Here is a 23,076-nt window from a genome sequence, read left to right on the forward strand (position 1 = left end):
CGGTAACGGCTGATAGTTATATTTAATTATCATTATCCGGTATCCCTATCCCTACTGATATTATAAATGTGAATGTAAGTTTGTTTGTTACGCTTTCACGCAAAAACTACTAAACCGATCATCACGAAATTTTGTACACATATTTCTGAAGGTATCAGATGTAATATAGGATGCTTTTTATCCCGAAATTAAACTCAGTTATCTTGGGAGAGGGGACGAAAGTGTTTGACGGTTTTACACCAGGCTTAGCAATCCTAAATACATAAAATGCTGCCACATTTATGAGGCACATGTCTTTCGAAAAACAAAAAAGGACGAAGCGGACGAAGTCGCGGGCAACAGCTAATACAGTTATATTAAACCAATAGGTTCCTACGCGACATACTCGTTCTTACCAAGACGTTAAATCGCTTAAACGCACATCGTTATTGGAAACGTGTAACTAGCCACGGCCGAAGCGTCCCACCAGACCAGAGAAAATTAAATATTAGAAAATCTCCGATTGCCCCTGCTGGGGATTTTTTTTTTTTTTTTTTTTTTTTTTTTTTTTTTTTTTCGGATTGTGTGTAGCTGATTAACCCTAATGATTTTAACAGCGTAACGCGGGCTTGTTGGCGAGCCTCGGAATGGGGCTCTGCCAGGAAGAGTTTGAACCCTAGGGCTCGAAGAAGCGAAGGGATCGTCGGCCTGAGGGCGCCTCATGTGAGGCCGAACCTCGGCTCAGGCGACGATTGGAGTGAAAGGGTTACGGACGGTGATTAATCCGCACGCTTCCGAGAACGTGGTGCGAGCCCACGTCCGGTTGACGTTAGAAGTCGGGGACCTCGTCTTCGCCGGCGAAGACGCTGTGCATAGGTTGATTGTGTGTTCTGATAGGGAGCATTGTCAGTAGTAATCTGATCGTCAGGGTCGTGAAGGATATGTTTAGGCCTCCTCTTGTTGAGAGTGGCGCTAAGGTTGGGTGAGTAAAAAGAAGCCGCAACTATGAGAGGGTTGGGATGTCGGATAGACTTCTCAAAGTAGATTTTCGAGAGTTTTTTAAAGTATTGAGCAATAGTGGGGAGTTTGAGATCTCTATGGAGATCGACGTTGCGTACGAACCAGGGGCACCCAGTAGCGTTGCGCATGAAGCGGTTTTGGAGAGTCTGGAATCTCTTATATGCGGAGGGAGGGCGAAACGCGAAGGCGACGCTCGCATATGACATGATGGGGCGGACACAGGTTTTATAGAGTGTCACTTTATGACGAAGTGACAACTTGCTACGTCTGTTTAACATGGGGTAGAGTCTACCGAGAACGAAGGCAGCTTTGTTACGGGCTGCGCTAATGTGATCTGCGAAGTTAAAGCGACTGTCAAAAGTTACACCCAAGTACTTGGCTGTCTTTTGCCACGGTATAGGACGGTTGAATAAGTTAAGGTCCCTTTTGTCCCTGAGGTCAGGGCGGGCTCGTCCAGTGAAAAGCACTGCTGTGCTTTTATCCGGATTCACCTCTATCCTCCATTGGCGAAACCAAGCGCCTAAGCGCTCGATGGCCTTTTGGAGGCGGGATATGATGCGAGGTATGGTTCGGTATGTTGTATAGAGGGCGGTGTCATCCGCAAATTGGGCTAGCTCTACGTAGGGGCTCTTTGGTATGTCGCTAGTGTAAAGCGCGTATAGGAGGGGTGATAGAACAGAGCCCTGAGGGACTCCGGCTCGTATGGGTCTGGTAGATGACAGAGTGCCATCTATCCGGTAACGGAAGGTGCGATCGCTCAGGTAGTCTCTTAGCAGTTGCAAGATTCTATCTGGGATGCCCTGGTCGTGAAGCTTATATATTAAGCCCGCATGCCAAACCTTGTCGAAAGCTTTGGCTACGTCGAAGAATACTGCTCCTGTGAGCAGCGGGTATCTTTTTTCAAAGAGACCTCTGGATATGTGCTCCGTCAGGCGGTGCACTTGGTGGATGCTAGAGTGTTTGGCTCGAAAGCCGAATTGCTCGTCGTTGAGAAGCTTTTTTGCTTCTACGATGGCTTTGAGTCGGGCCAGTATAATTCTCTCATAAACCTTTGCTAAGGAGTTGAGTAGACTAATCGGGCGGTAGCTGGTAGGGAGATTGGCGGGTTTGCTGGGGATTGAACCCGGGATCTCGCTCTTAAAACCACAGCGCTCACCGCTGCACCAAGAAGGTCGTCGAAAAATGTATCAAACTATTTCTATGCAAAATTGCAGCGGTAAATATTCTAAAGTTAAACGTCTGATGTAACTAACAGTTTAGGTAAACAAGTAACCTAATCTCGGTTCTGCATACAGACCGTGTCGAGGTTGTATTGTATAATCGTTCCGCTCTGACTCTGAGAGTAACCCTATCATACTAACATTGTATTAATGTGCGAGACCATTTAAAGAAAACATTGTCATTCTTAGTGAAAAGTTCACTAACCTACACGTTTTTTATATCTTCCCGAATTGAAAAGCGGCGATAGCCTAGTTGCTAGAACTTCGGCCTGTGTTTTACACCAACAGAGAGAATGCCTTACGTATACGACACACGATTTTTTTTATAATTTAAGGACTGATGTAAGTGTGATGTTATTTATTGTTATTTATTATTATGTTATTCATTGGCTAATTGATTTACTTTAGGTACCTATATCATTTAAGATGGATATATTATTTTAATGAACAATTTTATTCATTATTTATAACATCGACTTTATTAATTTAACTTCTAAGCCTAAATTAAATATACAAATAGTCTCCGCTCTAGAAAACTTAGAAATTATGTGGGGATTGCACCCACTGGATTGCACACACCACTTCTCTGTGTCCCACGAAGAACATTTAATTAAAAAAAAAAAAAAACCTTCAATTCATGTAGGCTTAGGTAGTCCATAAGCGAATCGAAACGTCATGTCAGTATGTTTTTACTACCACCGGTTCGGAAGACTTAGTCTAAAAAAAGCCGGCAAGAAACTCAACAATTGCTCTTTACCAATACTAACAATTTGCAATTTTACATTCATTTTCCTATATTGCGAGACATATTATACAGACATATATAATATTATTTCAACTTCATATTAATTATCCAAATAATAAAATAAAAGATTAACTAATCACATTTCCTGTGGTCGTGCTTTGGCAGGTCGTTAACTTTATCCCTCGGCAGGGGATAAACCTAATTTTGCTAGCATGGGCAGGAGACAATTAGGTATATCCCCGGGGAAGGGATATAAATTTATCTTCCCCCACAGCTTTATAAACTCTTAGAGCACTGGCGCACAAGTGGATATAATATCCAAATAATATATGTGTATTAATAAACGAGGGTAAACTTCTCCTAATCCATGTTCCAGTGATTTAATATAAATTGATGGAAGATGGTGATAACAAAAAAAAAAAATTACCCGGCTAAGTTTGTTGTGGGCTCTTCTTAGACCAGGCCGCGTTTGGAACCCTCGCAGCTTTAGATTTAAGTTGGCGAACGAAGTTATCACCATCCCCTTACAATTATGTAAACAAATATGTATGAACGCTTCATAAGTGCCTGTGATAGGCCTACATGAATAAAGAAATTTTTAATTTGAAAAATTTGAATCTAGCAAATGGTAATTATATCCCTTAAGGGATATAATCGGGGGATATAATTTTTATCTCCCGCAAGTGCTAGCCCTGCTGCCTGTGTTAGCATTGCTGGGAGTCTTAAGTATTTTAGCAAACGTAAACCGATCATATTACATGTTGAAAAATGAATTACCCACGTGGTTAAAAGTAAGTTCATTGACACACTTTGTTAATGAGACAGTTCATTAGACAATGTGGGAGTTGAATGCTTGAAACATTAGCTTCGAGTTGTTTTGATAAAGCTAAGTGAGGACTGGAGTGGTTCACCCAAGCGTCACTTTGAATGCAATAAAACAACTTCATATCGAACGACGTTACCGACGTAATGGATGACTTTGTAATTTCAAATTAATATTCAATTGGATAACAATATCGAGAAAAATAAATCTTCAAATATATTAAATGGTACTTAGTAATTTTTTGTGTCATTCATCCGACGAATAAGCGAGATGTGTAGAATCAATTGCGTCACGTACGCCTTTCAGTCTGTTGTATCTGAGACTGGACTAATGGAATTGAATTTGAGAATATCAATCTTTATATATATATATACTATACATATATATAAGGATTATATTGTACTATTTATATTATACTTATATATACTTACTAATTATAAATGTCAATGCAAGTTTACGCTTTCACGCAAAAACTACTAAACCGATCCTCATGAAACTTTGTATACATATTCTTGGAAGTGTTAGAAGTAATATAGGATACTTTTTATCCCGACATTAAGCTCGGTTCCTTTGGCAGAGGGGATGAAAGTGTTTGACGATTTTACACCATAACTACGACAAATGATAACCGATATAAATAATTTTTGTACTATAGCGGTGTTTAATTTTGCCCAAACTGTGGTTGGAGATAGAGAACAGAACTCCTCAGCGGACAGCGGCAAACCCCTCATTTAAGGCTTAGCGATACTGAATACTTTAATTTTTTTGAAATGAAAAAACAAATTCAATCGCAGACGAAGTCGCGGGCAACAGCTAGTAACTTATAATTTTGGAACAATTTAATTTAAAATACTACCGGCAGCATTGATTTCATATGTTACATTCTGACCGGAGGGCGGAAATAAAGTATAACGAGGCTACAACTAAAACCATCAACCACAGACTTTCCAAAGAGCGGTCTAGTGTCTTTCAGTCTATGAGGATACAAACTTGATTCGAGTTGTTTTGATTGAGTTTGTAAAATAAAACTTTTCTGCCACAAATTACAATCAACAGTTAGATGGGATAAAAACAATTAGATCACCAGCCTACTAACTTTACTACTGGTCTCAGGTCGCTTAAGAGAGAGGAGGCCGACTCGTCCCGTATTATTACTAGCTAGATGTTAGTGATACTGATAATATAAGGAATTTAAGTAAATTATGTTTATATGAAAATCCAAAATTCCATTGTGTCCGTATAATGTGGAAAATACGGAATATAATGCTTAGACTGGACGTCTTGGGTTCGTAGTAAGAATTAAAAGGTACGATTCCGTCGAGTATAACGATGAACGCAAGTCCCTTCGACTGACCAATGGCTAGAGTTCAAAACAGGTTATAGTAAAAAGCAAAGAGCGGAGAATGAAACCTTGGACAAGGCCGTGCACGAAAATTCCAATCATTTCCGGTGGACACCTCCCAGCCGTTTCGTAGAAGAACTTCACTAATAGTGGGCTCCTAATAAAGGTATTTGGGATGCCTAACATTATAACCATAATTATAATTTTAGTACTAGCTAGCTGTTACTTGCGATTGTAACCGTATATCATTATTTTCCACCCGAACACCTTACTTTTCACTACATGGTATAAAACAAAGTTGCTTGCCGCTGTCTGTCTGTCCCTATGTATGCTTAGATTTTAATGCCGTAGATTGATTTAAGAGGAAGGTTTATATGTTTATTACATGCATTATATTGTACAGAAACACTTGCAACTTCAGAGGTTTCTAATGTGATGCCGTAAAAAGATAAACATTTTTTTCGCTTACTTTGCAAACGCTGGCTCAACCCTATGAGATAGATGAAATATGTGTACATTTACACATTACATATGTTGTATATGTTTATCTACAAAGGATAACCATTTGTATCTTTAACATTTTATAAAAAAAAGGGGTTATTTAAAAACTATTTTAAACAATACAGTATTATGTAATACAGTACGTTGCCTTCCTGTTTAAATAAATAAATTATTCCTTGTCCAATAAACTCATTAGATACGTAGTGCATTTTTTACATATAAGAATTGTCCTTTACAGCATTTCATTAAAATGAATATCTTCGAGGATATCAGCGATTTAAAAAGCGGGGGCAGGGCGGTTGGCGATATTAAAACTGCAACAAAAACTTTGTGTTATTGTTATCAAAATTTAACTTGGCTAAACCGAAATAGAACTAATTTTACATAGTTTGTGTTCTGGAGAACGGACATAGGATCTTTTATATAGTAGTAGAAAGTAGAGTCGCGCGCAATATCTAGTTTAATATAATTCAGTAGTTGCATCATGTTAAATTGTATTACAGATAAAGTTAAATCATGTTTCTTATGAAAGTTATGACCCTTGAAACAACCCTATTTAAGATTTGAACACTTTTTGAATATAAAAACGTCATCCCCTGATAAGAATTCTGCTCAATATGTTTACTATCGAACGGTGTGAATTAATACGGGTTACTCTAGCCTTAGTACAAGTTTTCTCGCTCGCAACCGAAAAAGTAGTTATCGAATACGGAAATACATGAACGTCGGAGTAAATTGAATCTTATTGCCTCTACATTAAAGCTCAAATTTGCGTACAAATATTAAGCCCGAGTTTCCGACAGAACGTTTGTAATATAAAAATAAGTACGGGATTTGCGACTCTAAAACGAGTCAGATAAAGGGCAATTTTACGATGAACATACAGAGTTTCCGGACACCCAGATTGCGCGCGGGCATTTATTGTACTAAGGCCACAGGTTAACCCATAAAGAGATAAATTATTAGGTGTCAATAGAATTGAGGGTTGTCGGATGCGTTCCGTGAGAAATGGGGCTGACGACTTGCGAAGCTTTTTATTTGTAACAAACAAGTTTAGATAACATCTGATCTTTTCGGGGTTCCGTACCCAAACGCTTCCTCTTTACCCCATTATTAAGCCTCAGTTGTCCGTCTGTCAGTATATCATGAACCTTTATTAATATGACTTAATGTCTAAACCAAATCTTAATGTCTAAATTTTGCATGTTAATGTATTAACAGAATATGTTGGAACTTTATATCCTAAACACCAATAATTAACCGGACGGATCTTGTTCGAGGAAGCATTCCTGTGTACCAGCATTGCAGTGGTTCGGTCTGGAGGGCGTGGTAGCCGGTTTGCATGTTTCTTGCATGCCTTGGGAAGTGTGGTTTATAGGCGATGATTTTCACCAAGTATCCGGTCAGCCATGTTTCTTTTGCCGCTTTAATAACAAATACTAAAAATGTCCATGAAAATGCTACAATCATATAATCAGCAAGAACAAACTAAATCTGTATTTTTTGAATTTTTATAATCAGCAAGAACCAACTAAATCTGTATTTTTTTTAATTTTTCGCCAAACTTAGTTACTATTTAAATACGGATCTCTTTAAATCCCAATCCCTACTATCCCTATCCCTACTAATATTATAAATATCAATGTAAGTTTGTTTGTTACGCTTTCACGCAAAAACTGCTTAAGCGATCCTCATGAAACTTTGTACACATATTCTTGGAAGTGTCAGAAGTAGTATAGAATACTTTTTATCCCGACATTAAGCTCGGTTCCTCTGGGAGAAGGGATGAAAGTGTTTGAAGATTTTACACCATAACTCCGACAAATTATAACCGATTTAAACAATTATTTTTGTACTATATAGGTATATGTGTTTAATTTTGCCCAAACTTTGTGTAGATCTGATGAATGTGGTTGGATATAGAGGACAGAACTCCTCAGCGAACAGCAGCAAACCCCTCATTTAAGGCTATACGATACTGAATACTTTTTTTTTTAGAACTACAACTAAATTGAATGCCACATCAAAAACCAAAACCAAACGCACACGAAGTCGCGGGCAACAGCTAGTAATTCATATTAAATATTGTTGTAGACGTAACTAGAGTAGACTCAGACTTTATTTTAAATCAGGGGTTCTATAATAGTAATTTTGTTTCCTTTAAATTATATCAAAACCGTTTTATCATTATCACTAACCAATATATCGTTTAACAGCTTACATGCTAACAATACTCCATAAAAACTCTCCCACGGTTTGTATTGTTTCACTGTAATTACTTTTAGGCCTTTTATACGTCTAGTGTGTGCATGGGAACTACGTGTTACTAATAAGCAGGTAAAATATGGAAATATCTTAGTCCTGCTACACTTTGGAAACAAAATGGTGCAAGCAGCGTCTTGCGCTAGTAAACTCAACTCGCGAGCGCATAATGAGTGTGTCGGTAAAGGTCCTCAATCGCAGGCAATCCGTCGCAGCGATCGATTGTACGCAGATGATACCGATCCATCGCTTCAACTATTCACAAACGTGCAATCGGTGCTGAAGATGAATTTGATAGTAAATCCCAGTATAACCATAAAGCTTAACGCATAACGTAAAATGCGGTTAATCTACATTATCTTTATCCCAAACATCCGTCCGACACAGTTTCACCTATGAAAGTTTACATTATCGTGTTTACGCAAGCCGGTTCGCGAGATAGGGAAGTTTTTGAGAAATGTCGGCAATATTCTGTTACGAAAGAATACATTTAATACTACTGACCTGATTAACTATTATGAATAAAGATAGTAGGTACATCAGAAGATTTTTTTTTAAAATATATTACGACAATACATACATCGCCATCTAGCCCCAAAGTAAGCGTAGCTCGTGTGATGGGTACTAAGATGACTGATGAATATTTTTATGAATATTATCCAGAAATACTTATAATATACAGATCCGGGCACTGAAAACCATTCATGTTTATCACACAAACATGTGAGAATCGAACCCACGGCCATGGACTCACAAAGCAGGGTCGCTGCCCACTGCGCCAAACGGCCATCAAAATCGGCGGCAAGTCTGACTTACATTTCAAAACTTCCTTCATCCATATAGAAATTAAGTTCATTGATTCATAAAACGTAAAAAAACTACAGCAATAATAAATATAATCCCTATATAAATGAGTTCGGTTTGAAATAAATAATAAATAGTAAGTCATTTAATCAGTTATATATATTTGTTGTTTTATTTATTTTTGACTTTTTTTTTTTTATAATCATACTTTTTTACTTTATATTGTTAAATATGTACTGTTCGTGTTAGCGTTATCTGTTCTTTTTTACAATTTATTTCATTTTTTTTCTTGCATTTTTTATTAAAAATTAACTCTTGTTGGGCGACGCGGTTGTTTGCTCAGTTTGATACTGGAGCAGGCTGAAAATCAGCGCTGAGCATTGTTGCTAATGCACAGCATAAGGCTGAGTTTGCGGCCATTTGCCATATTGTTAATATAAATTGGTAAACATTAGTCTTGTATTAACAATAGTGTATGGCAATAAAAGGATTATTATTATTATTATTATTATAATTAGGTCAATGTTTATTTTGCAAAAGTCACCGTTCACTCGTTTTGCTTGGACTTATATTTTGATAGATTGTGTTTTTGTATCTGGATTGGTTGGTTTTCCACCGAACGTACGTGCTTTTGCAATACAAGTGTCAGTCGTTTACACGATGAAATTCGATATAAGTATACATCGACTTCAGAAGTTTATAAGTAAATCTAAGGATATACTTATCTTTTATATACTTTCATCAAAATACTCGAAACTCAGGCACGTTTTCACGTGGAACTGTCAATGAAATGTCTATAAATAGCTCATTTCGTGCCGCCGATTTAATTTAATGTCAATCAAAACTTCTTCGCTAAAACACGAGCCGATATTGTTGTTATGAAAGAAGTCTAAATATTATTTATTTATATACCCAAAGAAAATAAAAAGTAACTCTTTATTGGCCTCAAAACATAAAGGAAAAGAGACAGCAAGAAGTTTACAGTAAAACAAATTGTACGAGACTACGAGAAACAATTAAAAGATTGATTTTATTTTAATGTAAACTGTAGTGATTTTTCACCGCTTCTGTAAATATACCATTTAGACGTATGTTGATTTAAATATTAAAAGATTTTAAAAGTGGCGTACACATCATGCGTGCACAAAAGCACTGCCTACCCAAAAATAATTATTCTGCTCTATAGAAAGAGGATTATTTCCATTTTAGGCCATCTTAATGTTTTATGCCTACTCTGACTACATTCGTGTTCACGCAACTGATTGAGGACAATAATGATGACAATTTTTTTATCCGCCCCTGAATCGCTTAGCTATTTAGGCTTAAACTTACTAAGGCTTTTTACCTACGACGACATAATTGATTAAAAATTACTAAGCAAAGGTCAATTAGGTACTGTAAATAAACCGATCATAATTCTCATAAAATTTTAGCCACCTACCCGCTATTATTTTATCTTAAAACTGCATACATATTGTTTACCTATTTCATAATATAGAATAAACGAGGCACGAGGAATGGCAACTCACTGTGACACACACTAGTACAGGAGTTGGCGTAACTGGAACCTGGTCTTACAAACACACATTTGTACATTCCTATATATTTGCTATGACCAACCTCATTTATTATGTAAGCAGGAATTAATTTTTGGTTCAAATGCCGTTGGTACTTATAAAACTGCGAAACCTGATAAAGGCACCAGTAACCAATTTTTTATTTATTTATTTATACTCTTTATTTGTACACCACTCAGAAAAACGAGACAAAAAAAAGAACAAACACATGAAGAATGAAGCAGGATACAAAAGGCGGGCTAATCGCTAAGTAGCGATCTCTGCCAGGCAACCTTAGGATTAGGAAAACTAAAAAGAAAACAAATAGGTGGGGTACACTATTCCATACATACGAATATCTACATACTAATGCATAAACCAGACTGCACAAATACAATAATACTATTGATAAATATAAAAAATAAATATACTAATTCATATTTTAACATACCATCAATACTGAAATATGAGTTTGAGTAGATAAATAAATAATAAAAGTCGTCTTTACAGAGCGAGAGAGATAATGAGCCTTAACAGCATTTTTAAATATGCCCGGTGACTATTTTATGTTTTAAGAAGATTTGTTTATTGATAAATCTTAAATGCAATGTTTTTTTATATACTTAATCTAGAACTCTGCGTACAAACTATTTTTGGCCTAGATAAAGTTTATTATTATTATTAATAATTAAGGTTGACCTGTGGTGGCGGCAGATCAGTATACAGTTGTCACCACACCACATCCCGCGAGTGTGGTACGAGGTGACTAAGTGAATATAACTGAGAACGGACAGCACCGTCTTGTTACAACTAGCATCTACTGCGATCACAAACCCTGTTTGGTCAGCGTGGTGATTATGGGCACACCCTCCCGAGAGTTATTCACACTACATCCGCTGGCGTCCCCAGGGGGGCAGGGGAGGGCAGCTGCCTCCCCTGGAAATCTCGAAGAAAATGTATGAACACTTAAAAAAATTACGGCGAGACAGACAAAAATTAAAGAATCAGTATTGATTATAGAGGGCCCTCTCTCAACCCGTACATGTTACCCCTTTACCATCTGAGACTACATCATTATATACCATCAAGTGAAATTTCAGTCAACGGCGGCTTACTTGTAACTGAGTAATAAATATTAAGTAAATATAGTTCGACTATACACACATCGCCATCTAGCCCCAAAGTAAGCGTAGCTTGTGTTATGGGTACTAAGATGACTGAAGAATATTTTTATGAATAATAAATACTCAGGCACTGAAAACCATGCATGTTCATCCCACAAACATTTTTCAGTTTTGGTATTCGAACCCACAGCCTTGGACTCCGAATGCAGGGTCGTACTGCGCCAATCGGCCGTCACGAATAAAAAACGTCTTTGAAAGTTTACATACTTATAACGCTTAACGACTTAGTAGCAGATCGGTATACTATCGATTAGCATGCGATTAGCAGAAGATATATTTAGAATGCAATATTTAAGTCGATTAGTTACAAGCTAAGTAGCGAAATTACTTGGTCGAGTTCACTTAATTACTAAAGGTTGCGATATTGTTGATCTATTAAATTAGTCAGTTAGTCATCTAAGTGCCCATAACACAAGCTACCAAATAAAATTTGCATAAAATGTTGTTGATAATAAATTGACTTTTTGTAAGGATTAATATTTTATGCCTAAAAATAAATTGCAAATCACATAAATGTCTATTTTTTTCCATATAAAATTAATCAAGCCTATCACTTTGATTCCGAGCTTTACAAAAAATAAATAACAATGAATAACCGCGTTACAATACTAAGAAACGTCCTGTCCTAAATTACCACTCAAAATGCACTCGATGCACTGACTTTACGCTATTTCCATACAAAATACTTACATACAAATATTCTGCTCACGTTTACAAACTGTGTGAGCTGTAAAGACTTCTACATTGTACACTAATGGAATTCATGTGTTTTATTTTAATACACGCTTGTGCGGTCCGGACATCTTAGAAGTGGATCAGTGGCGTGCACAGGGTTTTTGACCAGGGTATGCATAAAGAAGGAAGATGGCATAAAATTGAAGAATCCTTCCCCTATATGAGTTATACAAAAACTTTAGGGTATGCAGTGCTTTTGTGCATGTATGAAGTGCACGCCACTGAAGTGGATGTATTAACTAGCAGTCCCCGCTGCTTCGCTCTACTATTCTGCCGAGCTAATGAAAAAGGCGACTTTTTGACATTTTGCTCAAACTGAGTTTCAGACTTTTCGGTTGACGGTAGAGTTACTTTTGGAGATGCAGATCTCCAAAAATAACTCCCTACTTTATAAACTTAAAATGCATATAAAAACTTTCTGAACCGACAGGATTTGAACCTGCGACTTTCTGGCAATCGCGGACTGATGTAAAAGGCTACTAGGATACTTATTTTCGGCATCGACGGAGGAGGAGAGCCGTAGCTTTATTGGTTAAGGCGCTCAGGCTGCGATTGCCAGAGAGTCGCAGGTTCAAATCCTTTCAGTTCCGAATTTTTTATATGCATTTTAAGTTTATAAAATTGAAAATTACTCCTCCTTCAATTTTAAAACCCTAATAAGCAATATAAAACGCCACCTACGTGTCTAACCCGCCGTATTTCCGTTTCCGATTTGCGAAAAACAAAGTTAGAAAAATCAATGCTGTCTATTAGAGGACTAGGTATTTAGGAAGTAGAGAGTGAATTAGAGCTTTAACCCACCACGCTAATCCATATCGGGCTTTACCGTCCATTTACCATTTTACAATAATTGTAGCGTACTTCCGAGGCAAGAGTGTAATGAACGCCCATTTCCTTACTCCGGGATTGCGGGCTGGGACTGTAAATTCCAAAACCTCACAATAATTTGACAGCTGGTTGGCGCAGTGGGTAGCGACCCTGCTTTCTGAGTCCAAGGCCGAGGGTTCTACTCCCACAACTGGAAAATGTTTGTGTGATGAACATGAATGTATTTCAGTGTCTGGGTGTTTATCTATATTATAAGTATTTATGTGAATTATATTCATAAAAATATTTATCAGCTATCTTAGTACCAAAGCACTAGCTACGCTTACTTTGGGGCTATTTATTTAATAATTTATTTTAACATTAAATTTAAAAAAATGTTTTATTAGGAGTGTAAAATATAGTATCGACTGTATTACATTCATATGATTTTTTATTAATTGGTATAGAGGTAGGTTCATATTTATATCATTTCTTCTTTTAAAAAGATGCAGTATACATGGAATTTCAGTAGGTTACAGTGCGATAATATTATAAGCTACATTGAATCGTTATAAGGGCAGTCACCTTGCGGGGTCTTTATGTAAGAAAGCAATGAATTACATCATAAAGGTTTTTCTCTATCCATTGCATATCTGAATGCAGGCGAGCGGCTTCTTGCCATGCCATGGCATATACTTTATATTAATTCTTGTTGAACAAGTTCTACGTACTTGCAACGTGTTTGAGTTTTCCAATTAAAAACAAGTTGATGGCGCCTTTTTAGTAACAGAAATAAATAGTTTTGATTTTCCCACGCTAATGATGTTAGAGCTATGCACTTTTTAATGTTTACATAATCACACAAGAGGTATTTGAAGTTTTGTTGGCTGTCCGGCCGTCTTTTCCTATGCCAATCGATCCAGAAAGCATAACCGTTCTATGGATATATTTCAGGCTAGTGGTACTCATATTTTGAAAGTTGAACCACAATCATTGACTTCTACTTTCCGAGCAAAAATGTAAAAGGTAAAAGTAAAAATTTTAAAGGTGCAGGTTAAACAGACTAGCCGTTTTATCTTACCTGTCTTATGAATCTATATATATTATATAATATATATTATATACATAATATTTTCTCAACGGACTTTTTACGCCCGGTCAAACCCACGTCCAACCTCCGTACTATGGGTTCCATAAGAAAACTCAGTCACTCAGCGGGCGATGGGCGTAAAATTATCCGTTAATTTCATTTAACTCCATTTTTGTAGATCGGTAGGTAGGTAGTATTTTGTTGTTGTTTACTGGTTTTTTTATTCTTCTCTAAAGCACAGGAATCAAAATTCTAATTCAAAATTCCTTTATTCATGTAGGCCTATCACAGGCACTTATAGAATGTTCATACATATATGTTTACATAATTGTAAGGGGATGGTTATAACTTTGTTCGCCAACTTAAACCTACAGCTACGAGGGTTCAGACGCCCTGGTCTAAGAAGAGCCCACAACAAACTTTGCCAGATATTTTTTTTGTTATCACCATCTTACGGTAAATTAATATTAAGCTATGAAGTTTGAGCAATTCACACCCAACCTTTTTTATCGTTTAAGTAAACCTAAACATTATAATAGGATTTTTTGTGAAGTGTGAGATTGAATTGGGTTTTATTATTTCAGTCGATTAACTACGACCTCTCTGGCCCTTTGATCTTATAAGTGGGAAGTCCTAGGTTAGTTCACAGCGTGGGCAATTTTTTTTATTTTTTTTTATTGGATCATTAAACTGGTAACAACCAATGACGTTATCATGAAAATAACATAAATACAAGAGACAGGAGATTGAAACCTTCTAGAAATGACCACAGCATGCTTAATTTAGATAATCTAAAAGCTCATCAAATAAAGCAAAATTTAAAACTGAATACCTGCAATACTATAAAATGTATAGATGAATAGCAATTTGGGAATTAATTTCAAATTTCCCTGGTCTAATATGGGGAAAGGCCCTGGCTAGTTACAGCCTACAAAGCCGAGTAGAAAACGATCTTAAATTCAATATGACTGCCGCAAACAACAACAACAAAAAAAAGACAGTATAGGAGTGTTAGATTATCGCCATAGCTTCATCAACCTTTACCAGTCCACTGAAAACTAAAGGCCTTTCCCAACTGGAGGGTTCGCCCATAATCTGAGCAGACGGGTCGGTGATCGCAGTAGATCGTAGTTGTAGCACCGAGGTTGCTGTCCGTTCTCCGTTATGTACACTTAGCCTCTTACATCACCCGCGGGAAGAGAAGGGGTGGTGACAACGTTAAGGGCCAGTGGTACCCCCGATTTCACGTACTACTTGGACCACGGTATACTATACGGGTGTATAGCCCGTAGTCCTACTGGGCTAGGGGCGAAAAATAATATCGATATATTATTAAGGCGTGGGCGATATTTAAAAATGCAGCCCATAAATTGTTCACATATAGTCGTCGACAATATAATGGGCCATTACATTGTGGACTATTAATATTTCAGTATATTGTATTCACTCTCACATAAATATCTATTGTATTGTTAAAATATTTAGGTTTGTGTTATTATTATATTTATTAATTATATTATGTTTGATGTATTTGTGTAAACTATGTTTATTTATTAGTATGTAGGTAGTTATTCGCATGTATGTATTTTAAAAATTTGTACCACCAGCTGTCTATTCTCCTCTTCTTTCTTGCTATATCAAAGGTTGCCTGGCAGAGATCGTTATTGAGCGATAAGGCCTCTTGTATTCTACTTCTTTCTTGATGTTTCTGTTTTTATTTTATGTTGGTGTATGTTAATGTTGAGGTTTACAATTAAGGAGTTAAATAAATAAATAAATAAGGCTGTATATTTTTCTGCCGTCACCACTCAACACGTGCTTAATAAATTTGAACTTGATATACATTGATGATTGTTTGACGTAGTTTTCGTTACCTTGTGAACGAATGTTCGTAGGAATCCAGTCGCGGCTCTCTGTGAGCAGTGAGCTCAGTCAGAGCGACAGGTTGGAACCGGTCGCCTTCCGCAAACGCCTGCGTGGTGACCTTATAAACTTGTTATCATTATAGATGCTATGTAGTTAAGATTATGTCTCAAATTGGGCATGTGTGGGCCTCCACAAGTCGCAACATGCCTTTTCAACTTCCAATTTAATTGATAATACACATTTTATTTGTTTTTGGTGTTGTCACTTCGTCATCATATTATGAACTCTTTACCTGCCAACTACAGGCCACGGGTTTCCTCCTACAATGAGAAGGGTTTGTTGTACTTCAATAAGTTCATATATTTATTTTGAACTAGCTGACCCGCGCAACTTCGTCTGCACCAAATCGTTTTAATATCTTAAAAAAAACCTAGGAACTAATTGCAGCGCTACCTACCAGGTCCAGTTTTATTTCCAAACTATGTTATTCGCGGCCTGTCGTCGCCGTACGTGTTGTTCGGCGGTTGCGACAGATTCAATAAGTATAATTTAAAAATAAATTTGCAGGTATATAATCAAACTTTATATTTATATTATTTTATTTCTTTCGCATTTATAATATTACGATACATTTATATATTACGATGGTACGCATGCATTCGTAGTCCCATATGCCTTGCGACTTGTTATTATCTGTGAAGAGTTATGTCCTTTATCTCCGACAATATTTATCAGGCCTCCATTAAAATTAGACAATCCTTGCTTGATAGTATACACTTTCAAATAAAAAAAAAATATTAAAATCGTTTTAAATTGAACGGAGAGTAAAATTTATAAAAAATTTCATCCCGTGTCTCGGAGGAAACTTATTGTTTATCGGGATAAAAGTAAACTATTTGTTGACCTGGAATACCAGCTACCACTATGCCAAATTTTATTTAAATACGTTCAGTAGTTTACACGTAATGCCCGGACAGACAGACAGAGTAAAATTAAATAAAAATCTGATTAGGACTCAGTATCGATTATAAAGCATCCCCCGGTTAAAATTTTCAAAATAAATTAAATGTACAGAAATCTTCCAGTTACAGTTTTATTATAAGTAAAGATATGCCGACGAACGGGGGAATTTTTAAAATTAGTTTATGGATTTTATATAAAATACCTAATTACCTAGGCACCTAGGTAGGTTAAATTCTACGGTAGTAACTTTATTAGAAATTACATTATATTAACAGAAATACACCAAGTGCAGAGTCGAATCACTTGTAGAGTATTTAAATATTTTTTTTGGCTAACAGTGCAAAAATACCACTGTTCGATTAAGATTGTCTAAATGATATACATAAAGATTAAGTTAAATTTACATTTAGATTAAGTAAGTATTAAGTAAGAATATTCATAAAGATATATATACTTGCGAACCCGCCATCCTCACCATAAACGCATAGTTTCTAAGGGGATGGCTAATTATGTTTGTTACAATTTATTTTGAACAATAAATAATAAAAAAAAAAACTTCCACGTCTAGAAACTACCTCGCGCGAAGAAATGGCAAATTTGAATGGCTGCAAATCTACAAACAATTACCCATGGTAGTGAAAAATGCGAAGTCGTTTAAAAGTTTTAAACGCAAACTAAAAAATCGCATACTTTCTCAATAGTTGTAACACCGTTTAAAATTTTAATATGGCAACGCCTTCGTATTTCGCAACCTACGGATATCGAAGATTTTATAATCATTTATATGTTTTGTTTGATTTCTGTGTAAGTGAATAAGTAAAATGTTTCTTAAAGAGATATAAATGATTCTTTAACCCGGAACTAGTCGCCGGCAACTGTTAGTCTCACAAATAAGGTAGAGCGGTCTGGTTTGAACTATTCCAGCGTTCCCTTCGCTATAGGTAGATCTAAGTACCCGGTACAGCTACATTTAATCAGTGGGTATCTACTACGGCAAGTACCGCTGTTCCGACACTGCCATTATAGTTGGTAGGTAGTGTAGGTAGTTGTGTGTGTTGTGTATATACAGTAATCGTTGCAGCAGGGCTAGCACAGGCAGGAGATAAAAAGTATATCCCCGATTCTATCCCCGATTGAATCCCTCGGATTTAATTAACGTGCTAAAGCACAGGAACGTGGAATAGGAGAAGTTTACCCCCGTTTATTATTACACATATATTATTGGGATATTATTTGCACTTCAAAGTCAAAGTCAAAGTCAAATATTTCTTTATTCAAATAGGCACATAGATGGCACTTTTGATGCGTTATTATATACAAAATGTGTACATAGCAGTGAGTAGTGATGGCGATAACTACAATCGTCAAACAAATCAAAAGAGAAGAAGAAGAGAAGAAACTTAAAACTAAAGCTACGAGGGTTCCAATCGCGCCCTGGTCTAAGAAGAAGCCCACAACAAACTTAGCCGTGTGTTCTTTTTGTTATCACCATCTCACATTGTCATTAACAAATATTTAAGAAGCAACCTGGTTAGAGCAATTGTTTACACCCAAGCTTTTTTATCGTTTACGTAATTCTTTATACTATAATAGGACTTTTCTATAAGCTATCGCTTAATACAAACTTTGAACTTCTTTAGTGACATCCCCAAGATATCAACCGGTAATTTATTGTAAAATTGTATACAATTTCCTTTAAATGAATTGCTTATTTTGTGTAGTCTAGTGTACTGCACTGCAAGTTTATTTTTGCTTCTAACGTTCAAATTATTGCAGTCACTTCTTTGCCAGTGCTCTGGGAGTTGATGAATCTGAGGGAGCACATACAATTTTATCCTTTCCCTGCAAGGCTAGAACAGGGAGGGGACAATTATACTCCCGGGGAAAGGATAAAAAAATTATCTTCTGCCACGGCTTCATCAACTCTCACAGCACTGGCGCACAAGTGGAAATAATATCCAAATAACATGTTTTTATAAACGGGGGTAAACTTTCCAATTCCTTGTTCCCGTGTTTGGCAAGTGCACACGTTAATTATATACCTTGTCAGGGGATATAATCAGGGGATATAATTTTTGACTCCTACCCGTGCTAGCCCTGCTGGGGATATAATTGTCACCTGGCCATCCTAGCCGTGCTGACGAGGGATATATTTAACGTGCCTGCTAAAGCACAGGAACGCGGAATAGGAGAAGTTTACCCCCCTTTATTATGGCACATAAATTATTTGGATGTTATTTTCCCTTGTGCGCCAATGCTCTGAGAGCTGATAAAGCTGTGCGAGAAGATAATTTTTTATTCTTTCCCCGGGGATATAATTCTCCAGCCCATAACTAATATTACTCTTTATTTGTACACCACATGAAGTAAAAAAGAAGCAGACTAAAAAAGGCGACCCTGCGACCCTGCTTCCTGAGTGCAAAACTAAGGGTTCGATTTCCAAATCTGGAAAAATGTTTGCGTGCTGAACATGAATGTTTTTCAGTGTCTGGGGGTTTATCTGGATATTACCCGTCAAATAGGAGCAGTATATCCACATACATTATTACACTTTATTTGGATATTTTTTCCTCTTGTTGTATGAAGAGTACATAAAGCTGCTGCGATAACATGTTTTCCTCGGGGAGAAAAATGTCTCCTGCTCATGCAGGTCTCTTTAGTATTGGTTTACCGGAAACAAAAAACCAAAATCACCTCCCGTATATCTTTAGGAGTACATTATAACTCCGTGTTTTAGTAACACCTATTCCTTCGTATCTTTATGATTACTTTTGCTGTGTTTACATGTCATTATTACTTTTTTTTGTGAATGTCATGGTCACTTGTTATCGATGTACATATAAGGGAATGTGTAGAATATTGTACAAGTATATTACTGTATATGGTAAATATGTATATTGTTAGTGTCCTTAATAAATAAATAAAATGAAATAAAAAGAGGACTTTCTCAGTGTGGTGTTTACGATCAAGTTATCAAATTAAATTTCAAAATTAATTTATTTCAAGTGTAGTTAGGTATCTAACGCACTATTATAGGCGCTTTTGAAAGTAAAGTCTGTCTGTTTGTAGTGACTCTAATACCAGGCAGACTAAAATCGTAGTGGAATAATATAGGTAACTCCCTACCTCGGTTTTTTTTATCTTTTTCTTTATACTAACGCGATATTCAGAGCTGTTTTGTTTCGCATATAAAATGTTAAGTCTACTACGATACTAGGATTTAAGTTTACTTTGCAGTTAGGAATCTTTTCGTGTGATTTCAATTTCATTACTTCTTTAGAGGATTTAACACTATAAATTGAATGCATGCTAGGATGGCCAAGCAATTAGTAAAGCAAAGACTGATCCTTGTTTGCGAAATAAATAATAAACTAAAACTGTGTACTTATCAATATTTTATTGTATAACTACTTATTTTATTTATAGTTAGCTACTTGTTAAATATAATTGTGTTGTCTAAACTATCATATGTAGTTATTTAGCTATCTAGCATGTCAACATTTTGTCAGGGAAAGCCATTTCATCTTTATTATCAACCCATTATTGGTGCAATACAGGACATGGACTGAGAAGGCTTTACACTTCTTTGAGAATGATATGGAAAATTCTCAGGTAGGTATGCAGGATTCCATCCGATGTTTTCCTTCACCATTAAAGCAAATGATATATAAATTGATTAAATTTAAGCAAATAAACATAATTCCAGTGACTTTTTCTTCATTTATTTAATTAAAGTCAAATTGTATTTAACCTGTCGATTAGATCCTTATATGTATCTGATATTAAACTTAACCTACCTATTAAGTAGGTACATCACATAGGTATATAGTTTTCCGTGTATTTTTTGCAAAAAGATAACAAATTACTGTATAAAAAAAGCATGAGAGTTATCAACGGTTGAGCGTTGTTCATTTTTTACCGTGCCATTCAGATATAACCGCCACAAGGGACCGTTAGCACCTGCCTACTACGTACCTACCTATAAACACATCACCGGTATCTACGTATCGATTCAACAGCCATATGAAAAAAATGTGGTGGATTAACTAAATCGAAACCGGTAATTTCGAATTTGATATTCATATTCATCGACTGCAAGTCTGCTATCTCTAATAACTGTTAATAATGAGGAGTTCCATAATGGTTTGACGAAAAAAACTGAACTCACAGTTATACCATATAAAGCGTTGTGTAATCATTTGTAACTTAGCTTACTATTACTACTAAAAACAGTATTTTTTAAATACTGTTGATATTCTTGTTGCAGAGTAATAATTCTTATTTAAGTTATTTTAAGATATGTCATGAAACTGTAATTTTTTAGCTTAGGTTAAGGACCACGGAGCAAAGCTTGCGTGATCGAGATATCAACCAAAATAAAGCTCAACACAAATTGAGTTCAAATAAGTAAAATATACTGAATTCCACGAGCGGTGTCATTTTATTGTATCCTAACATTCTGGAACGCAATAAGAATTCAGCGAAACCGGTTCTGTGGTATTCTTAACGGATAATAGTCCCAGAGCCGTGTCCCGCGACCAGATTGATTGATGTGCAAACAGTAAACAGTTTCAACTCACCGGCCGTTAGGTGCTGATGGGGAGTGCACTAGCTTCACAGCGAACAAGAACTGGATAGCACACACTAGTAAGCAACAGAGGTTCAACGATAATGTCAACGCACATAGAGCTAACGTCACTTCGTACACCACAGCGAATTCCTCGGGCGAACTAGTCGCCGGCGCAGATATCTTCAGGAGAAACAACAGGGCTAGTAAAGCTAGCAGTAAACTAACAAGGCACAGTAATGCTAAGGATGTGAGGGCCTCTTCTGTGGCCGCTCTCGTACTCCGACTCCTCGACGGCACTGGTCGGGAGATTGGAACGCCTGTAGCGTTTCCATTCGCGAGTTTCGGCGGTGAGATGACTGGTATTGGGGTTACGACAGGGATGGGAGCCGTGGTCGCGGGCTGGGCACCTGGGCTGACGCTCGCAGACGTTCCTCCAACGGAATGCTTTGAGGAGTCTAGGGTGGAGACGTTGAGCGGTAGGTGGTGGTGCGGCCGCCGCGGCATGTTCTGGTAGCGGTGGTCTGCATCGTTCGCCGCCGGCGGCCGCTGAGCATGCTTCAACATCACGCAGCTTTCAAGCCGAGGGCCGCCATCGCGCCGAAAGGACCGGCATTCGGCTCTCTTACGGTTCAAACACGCGTCTGCAGCGTATAGCGGACGCGACACTACTGACTTAACTGAGCTCTTCGTCCCCCTCGCCAGTACCTGCCCAGTTGCCCACGTTATTATGTCAATCAAACCGGTGCAGGGTGCACACTGCCTTCACCCACCCGGCTCAGGACTACAAAACCTTCCCTAACAATGAATTCAAAACACAATTGTCACTAATCATCCTGTTAAATATGTAGCAGCCATTTGCATAGACAATACTCTGTTTATGTAGGGCACGTGGCTGAGTGAGTGTTGCTTGTAAACTTTGCATAGGTCAAAGTATAAACTCATTAAAAGTATTCTAATAATGGCCCTCTAAGCATAATATTATAATGAATAGGTTCGCCATATAATGGACTTTTGATGAGATTCCTGTTCGGATAACATATTGGATAATCCTTGTAGATATCCTCTAGGCTCTTGCTAATTTTAGTAATAAATGTTTTGAATATTCTTGCTATTTATAACAATATATGTCATATACATAATAATATATAATAGCAAGTGGACGGATGACATCAGGCGAGTCGCTGGTAGCCGCTGGAGGCAAGCGGCCCAGGACCGTGGACTGTGGAACTTCCTACGAAAGACCTGGTTGAAGATGGTTGAAATGATGATAATAGCAAGAGCCTAGAGGATATCTAAAAGGACTGTCTAACTGACTCTTGACTTTATATATTGGTACACCTAAAAGCTAAAAACCAAAATAAGAACTTTGTGTATCTTACGAAACTATGATATGGTCATTTTTATTTTATTTATTTTTATGCTTTTATGCTTGATTAAGGATTCGGTACGATGTCGTAGGTTAGGTCATTGTTAGCTTTCTGCTTTACAGGATCTGCTACCAATTGTGTAAAAGGTATAATTGAGGCAATATTGCTCTTGGTCTAACAGATAAAATTATTAGCCAATGCTGTAAGGGTATCTTGCCAAGCAAAAAGCATCGCTGAAATTT

The 23,076-nt window shown here is 36.9% G+C and overlaps 2 protein-coding genes across 2 annotated transcripts in view; one reads left to right on the forward strand and one right to left on the reverse strand.

Annotated features, from left to right (window-relative positions):
- Positions 1–22,300, reverse strand: part of LOC120632780 — a 42,129-nt gene extending 19,829 nt beyond the window's left edge. The window contains exon 1 of the mRNA XM_039902785.1: positions 21,478–22,300. Coding sequence (XP_039758719.1) covers positions 21,478–22,031 — 554 coding nt within the window. The 5' untranslated portion in view covers positions 22,032–22,300. The remainder of the gene's footprint in view (positions 1–21,477) is intronic.
- LOC120632778 (spermine oxidase-like) overlaps positions 1–23,076 on the forward strand; it is a 52,929-nt gene that overhangs the window by 13,829 nt on the left and 16,024 nt on the right. The window lies entirely within an intron of this gene.

Source organism: Pararge aegeria, chromosome 20 (genome assembly GCF_905163445.1).
Source record: "Pararge aegeria chromosome 20, ilParAegt1.1, whole genome shotgun sequence".
Taxonomy (NCBI): Eukaryota; Metazoa; Arthropoda; class Insecta; order Lepidoptera; family Nymphalidae; genus Pararge; species Pararge aegeria.